At 37.0% G+C, this 6480-nt stretch overlaps 2 protein-coding genes across 2 annotated transcripts in view; both read left to right on the forward strand.

The window, feature by feature from the left end:
* The first annotated feature begins 2169 nt into the window (after positions 1–2169).
* LOC107716616 (protein FAM185A-like) lies at positions 2170–4215 on the forward strand. Its single transcript, XM_016523114.1, has 6 exons — positions 2170–2720; positions 2963–3072; positions 3493–3585; positions 3658–3796; positions 3877–3918; positions 3998–4215. Exons 1-6 carry the CDS (start codon positions 2303–2305, stop codon positions 4213–4215), a joined length of 1020 nt encoding a protein of 339 aa, XP_016378600.1. The 5' UTR covers positions 2170–2302.
* Positions 4126–6480, forward strand: part of fam185a (family with sequence similarity 185 member A) — a 3710-nt gene continuing 1355 nt past the window's right edge. Inside the window, exons 1-6 of the mRNA XM_016523173.1 lie at positions 4126–4683; positions 4929–5038; positions 5459–5551; positions 5624–5762; positions 5843–5884; positions 5964–6059. Coding sequence (XP_016378659.1) covers positions 4266–4683; positions 4929–5038; positions 5459–5551; positions 5624–5762; positions 5843–5884; positions 5964–6059 — 898 coding nt within the window. The 5' untranslated portion in view covers positions 4126–4265. The remainder of the gene's footprint in view (positions 4684–4928; positions 5039–5458; positions 5552–5623; positions 5763–5842; positions 5885–5963; positions 6060–6480) is intronic.

The raw sequence follows: 6480 nt of genomic DNA on the forward strand, positions 1-6480 counted from the left end.
GACCATGACCTTCTGATTATCCTCGATGCTCTTGACTCGACCCTCAACTACTGGCGTCTAGACAGGCTTTTTAATTTCCTCCTTTACTGTCTCTTCTCGAAAACAATGGTAACACTACCTGTCTGAAAGAGAGTAGTGCAGCTAAATGAATGAAATATTATGATTTACAGATACCACATACAATACGCATCCTTTCATAGATATTAACACTTTTTACTGCAAAGTGTTGATGAGTAGCTATTACAGCATGGCTATAAGAACAATTTGGTTAACGTGTATTATGTATTCAAAAAGTAGACCTGCGATGCAAAAACCATGTGTAGCCTCAATGTAGCTTGCTTTATTAGATTCTGAACTTGGCTATCCTAACTAGAGGACAAATACTAAATCCTCCTCATAACTCAACACTCATTCATAAGCTAATGTGGAGGAGGATGTGACACACTGTTATTTGTTGTCAAAAGGCGCTACTATAAGTCTGTGACTGGCTTCAGTGTTGCCAGATTGGAAATGTTCAAGTATCGTACCAGAAGCTCAAAATTATCGTATTTGGAAGAAAATTATCGTACACGACACAAATGTACAGAATACGGCTATTTATCTAAATCAACAACTTTTTGACATGACCTGCAAATTACCACAATAGAAAACTAGGCGTACCGTGTTTACATTGGACGCGAGCAGTGTGACAAAATACTATAGAAACCATTATAATCAGTGACTGTTTGCACTGAATGCGACACGACACGACACGGTTTTTACCCGACAGTAAACTGATGCCTTGTTCTATTTATGACGTATTGAAATGATTTTTAACACTCACTTTGTCGCGTCCAGTGTAGACAGACTTTAGCTGTTAACTCCACAACTGAGCCGCTGTCATCGGAAGCCTGTGTGTTGCCAGATGTTAAGGGGGTTCTTTCCGTCATGGACCGCAACATTGTGCTCGTTGGCTTTAAAGCAGGGCACCCTCCTGCGTTCTTAACACACTCTGAGGTGTGCACGAGCGCATTTAGGGTGTCTGTAATGAGCCGATTTCGTGTATGAATATAGAAGCCCTATGACTACAACTACCATCATTTGAATTGTCATAAAATTATGAAATTATCGTACATTATGCGATTTTTAAATTATTGATCGTACATCGTACAGAGGTCAAAATTATCGTACAAATACGATAATTATCGTACGTCTGGCAACACTGCCTCGCTTTATGTGAAATGACTAGAGTGCCACCTACTGGACGAGTTATAGCATTCGTGACGTGTGTAACTAACAATGCCAGGAGAGCAATTTGATCACTTTTTGACTGTGGCCCTTTGTTTCAGGATTATGAATCACTTTCAGTAAAAAATAAGTTCCCTTGGGCCTTCATTGAAGGTAGTGTCATGAATAATAAGCCTATCGCTCGCAGCTATTAGAAAAACAGACGGAAAATCCGCCCCAGTATGACGTTCTGTCTGCTCAGCTCCAAAACGACCAGCACTGAGAGTTTGAAATCATCATGACATGACAGTTATGAGCTACTTACAACATAGTACATTCCATCTCTAGTGCTGCAGGTTGGGTCACGTTCTGCCAATATTTTGGGGACCAAAAATGTCCACACAAAGATAGTAAAACACGAAAACAGCTTCTAATTTTGGGGACCAGACAATTTAGTTCCCATAAGAAACAGGCTTAATAAGCAATCAATAATGTAAAAATGTGAAAATGTAAAAAGGTCATGTAAGAGTTATATTTCAGACAGAGTTAGTGTATAGAAATATAATTTGCTCAAAATGACATGGAAAGTTTGCAACACAAAAGTTCATGCTTGTATATACATTATATGTTATTATGAAAACAAAATTAAGTCTCTGAAATGTGACGACTAGGGTCATCAAAATAGATTATTAATTATGACTCTAATTAAACGGTTAACTACAATTTTATGCCGATTTATGGTTGTTGTTGTTTTTGTTGTTGCTATTAATTCAAATTAAGCCACAAATGCCTTTTTTAAACGTAAGTCTTTTTTTAACCTTCTTCGATCATGCAGGCGACAGTCACACTTTAATTAATGAATGATACATCTTGTTATGATCAGTATGACGGACTGGACTTTATTTTAAGGTTGATTGATGGACTTCACTTCCCATAATTCCTCTCGCGCTTGAGCCTGTTCCGGTTTGCTGTGAGCTGCACTCGTGCCCTCGTGATATAAACATTTCTACACGGCGTTTATTAATGCAAGTAGCGTTTAGCTCTAATCCGTACTTATGTAGTTTAGTCTTAGTGCACTCTAAGTGAGGCTTTAGTGATGTTTACTTGTGTAATTACACAGCGTTTACGTCACGGTGTGCGTGTGGGTTCAGTGCAGGGATGTTCCAGACTCTTCACCAGGGCTTGGATCTCTCAGGCTCTCCGAACTTTTTCAGATGCTCCTGCAACTCCTAAAGACTCGAATAAACCTATAAAACAATGGGAGTTATTAGTTAACCCTTTCACAAAGGTCAGATGTAATTTAGGCTGTAATATATCCATAAAATCACTGGATCCACATGCCTTCCCTGAGGCTGATCGGGCATTTATCAGTTTGCACGTGACAGATGCGAATCAAACTCCTAATGTGGACGGATTTCATGTTCATTATGAAGTTCAAAGCAATGAACTTCAGATTTTGGCAGATGAGGTGGATAGCAATGTCACTGTTGAACTGACAGCACCTGTTAAATGTGGTAAGGATCTGTATTCAGGCTTTTAAAGATCATAATAAATCATGTACTTTTATTATATTAATATATTGCAGGTTTATTTTATTAATAACATTGATGTATTTATATTTACATTTTTAAATGAAAAGCTTTTACTATCTAGACTGTATTTACTGTATTTAAAACTAATGTAATAAGTGTAATTTTAATAACTAAAATTCATAGAAATACATGTCCATCCTGTCCATCCTTGTCCATTCCTGCAGATCTCCACATCAAGACTAAAGACACAGGCAATGTGAAGATCCAGAAAATGGAGAGTGACCTCTTCCACGTTCATACAGAAGGAGGGCACTGTGTCCTAGAGTCTGTCAAGGTGACACATTAGTTTTTTAATCATTTAATGCAGGGGTTTTCAAACTGGGGCCGCAAGGGAGTACCAGGCGGCCCCTGGAAAAGTGAATAAATTAATTGAAATAAAAATAATTAAAATAAATGTTAAAAATAACATAAAAATACTGTATGTTACTAAACATTGCTGTAGTGAGTGATGTAATAGAAACTAAATATTTTCTAAATAGTAGTTTACACATTTATAACAATTTGTAACAGTATAAACTGGGTCTTTATACGTGAAAAAATATAGATGCCTTTTAAAATGTAGGATGGGGAATCCCCATCCTAACTGCTAATTTTTAGGGTTCTGTTGTTAAGTAAAAGATTGCAAACCCCTGATTATTTGTTTGTGATGATAATATGGATTATTATTATGTGTCTTAATATTGATTTTGTTTAGGGTCATGAGGTTCAAGTTCAGTCCACAGGAGGAAATATCACTGGACTTCAGACCATACATGGGAATGTCGATATCAGCACATCTTTGGACAGTGTAAGTACTTTTATGATTTATATAACTGCATATACTGTGAATTGTTATTAAATCACAGTTTTTGCTCTCCAGAATGTCGATATTAAGAAAATTCAGGGAACCACCATGAATCTCTCCACAGAACATGGGGATCTGAAAGTGAAGGCCATTTATGGTGAATGCACATCAGTGTCCACTTCCTCCGGGAACATCCAGATTGGCCATGTGCACGGTGAGGGGAGGAGACGGTAATGGCTCATTGTCAAGACCTGATGTGCAGTTAGGACATGTATCATTGTTGTTGTTTTACAGGTGAAGCTCTTGTACAAAGTAAAACAGGAAACATTGTCATTGGTAAGTGATCTGTCTGAATTGACAGTAGGTTATTTAGTCACTCATTTAGTGCACTAAAGATGTCTTTCCTGCTTCATAGACAGCTCAAGTGGTGCCCTGAAGGTGTTTACTACTGCTGGAAACATTGATGCATATGTGGGCCAAGATGGAACTGCAGAACTTCACAGTCAGCTTCCCATAATTCCTCTCGCGCTTGAGCCTGTTCCGGTTTGCTGTGCGCTGCACTCGTGCCCTCGTGATATAAACATTTCTACACGGCGTTTATTAATGCAAGTAGCGTTTAGCGTTTTGCTCTAATCCGTACTTATGTAGTTTAGTCTTAGTGCACTCTAAGTGAGGCTTTAGTGATGTTTACTTGTGTAATTACACAGCGTTTACGTCACGGTGTGCGTGTGGGTTCAGTGCAGGGATGTTCCAGACTCTTCACCAGGGCTTGGATCTCTCAGGCTCTCCGAACTTTTTCAGATGCTCCTGCAACTCCTAAAGACTCGAATAAACCTATAAAACAATGGGAGTTATTAGTTAACCCTTTCACAAAGGTCAGATGTAATTTAGGCTGTAATATATCCATAAAATCACTGGATCCACATGCCTTCCCTGAGGCTGATCGGGCATTTATCAGTTTGCACGTGACAGATGCGAATCAAACTCCTAATGTGGACGGATTTCATGTTCATTATGAAGTTCAAAGCAATGAACTTCAGATTTTGGCAGATGAGGTGGATAGCAATGTCACTGTTGAACTGACAGCACCTGTTAAATGTGGTAAGGATCTGTATTCAGGCTTTTAAAGATCATAATAAATCATGTACTTTTATTATATTATTAATATATTGCAGGTTTATTTTATTAATAACATTGATGTATTTATATTTACATTTTTAAATGAAAAGCTTTTACTATCTAGACTGTATTTACAGCAAGTAAAACTAATGTAATAAGTGTAATTTTAATAACTAAAATTCATAGAAATACATGTCCATCCTTTTAGTCCCTGTCCATTCCTGCAGATCTCCACATCAAGACTAAAGACACAGGCAATGTGAAGATCCAGAAAATGGAGAGTGACCTCTTCCACGTTCATACAGAAGGAGGGCACTGTGTCCTAGAGTCTGTCAAGGTGACACATTAGTTTTTTAATCATTTAATGCAGGGGTTTTCAAACTGGGGCCGCAAGGGAGTACCAGGCGGCCCCTGGAAAAGTGAATAAATTAATTGAAATAAAAATAATTAAAATAAATGTTAAAAATAACATAAAAATACTGTATGTTACTAAACATTACTGTAGTGAGTGATGTAATAGAAACTAAATATTTTCTAAATAGTAGTTTACACATTTATAACAATTTGTAACAGTATAAACTGGGTCTTTATACGTGAAAAAATATAGATGCCTTTTAAAATGTAGGATGGGGAATCCCCATCCTAACTGCTAATTTTTAGGGTTCTGTTGTTAAGTAAAAGATTGCAAACCCCTGATTATTTGTTTGTGATGATAATATGGATTATTATTATGTGTCTTAATATTGATTTTGTTTAGGGTCATGAGGTTCAAGTTCAGTCCACAGGAGGAAATATCACTGGACTTCAGACCATACATGGGAATGTCGATATCAGCACATCTTTGGACAGTGTAAGTACTTTTATGATTTATATAACTGCATATACTGTGAATTGTTATTAAATCACAGTTTTTGCTCTCCAGAATGTCGATATTAAGAAAATTCAGGGAACCACCATGAATCTCTCCACAGAACATGGGGATCTGAAAGTGAAGGCCATTTATGGTGAATGCACATCAGTGTCCACTTCCTCCGGGAACATCCAGATTGGCCATGTGCACGGTGAGGGGAGGAGACGGTAATGGCTCATTGTCAAGACCTGATGTGCAGTTAGGACATGTATCATTGTTGTTGTTTTACAGGTGAAGCTCTTGTACAAAGTAAAACAGGAAACATTGTCATTGGTAAGTGATCTGTCTGAATTGACAGTAGGTTATTTAGTCACTCATTTAGTGCACTAAAGATGTCTTTCCTGCTTCATAGACAGCTCAAGTGGTGCCCTGAAGGTGTTTACTACTGCTGGAAACATTGATGCATATGTGGGCCAAGATGGAACTGCAGAACTTCACAGTCAGCAAGGTAATAATCAGAATCAGAAACAGAATATGACATCAAAGAAACTAATAAATAAGATGAGCCTAGTATGAACATATCTAATTAATTTACCTGACTACTTACTTTTTAATTCTTGCAGCCATCTGTTAATTTTTTTAAGGGATTATCTTTAGACTTTAAAATCTGTTGCACCTAAATAATACTAGATAATAGATATTTTTATACATACTTGCAGACCCTCATGGCTTTGTGTTAAGATCAGTAAGTCTTCCGATTTGACCTTCTTATGACAAGGCAAAGCAAGATTAGTTCAGGCTGAAAAATGTCATGACTCCCCCCATAAATGGAATATTACTGAAATAATAATTCCTACTTTTCACCTTATATATATATATATATATATATATATATATATATATATATATATATATACAGAGAGAGGAGA

Source organism: Sinocyclocheilus rhinocerous, unplaced genomic scaffold (genome assembly GCF_001515625.1).
Source record: "Sinocyclocheilus rhinocerous isolate Xijiao unplaced genomic scaffold, SAMN03320098_v1.1 scaffold1201, whole genome shotgun sequence".
NCBI lineage: Eukaryota > Metazoa > Chordata > Actinopteri > Cypriniformes > Cyprinidae > Sinocyclocheilus > Sinocyclocheilus rhinocerous.

Bases quoted from the DNA above. Each gene is read 5' to 3' on its own strand.
- LOC107716616 (XM_016523114.1), top strand. From the start codon at position 2,303: ATGTTTACTTGTGTAATTACACAGCGTTTACGTCACGGTGTGCGTGTG. The intron at 3,073-3,492 runs GTGACACATTAG...GATTTTGTTTAG, and splicing joins GTGTCCTAGAGTCTGTCAAG to GGTCATGAGGTTCAAGTTCA. The intron at 3,586-3,657 runs GTAAGTACTTTT...TTTGCTCTCCAG, and splicing joins TCAGCACATCTTTGGACAGT to AATGTCGATATTAAGAAAAT.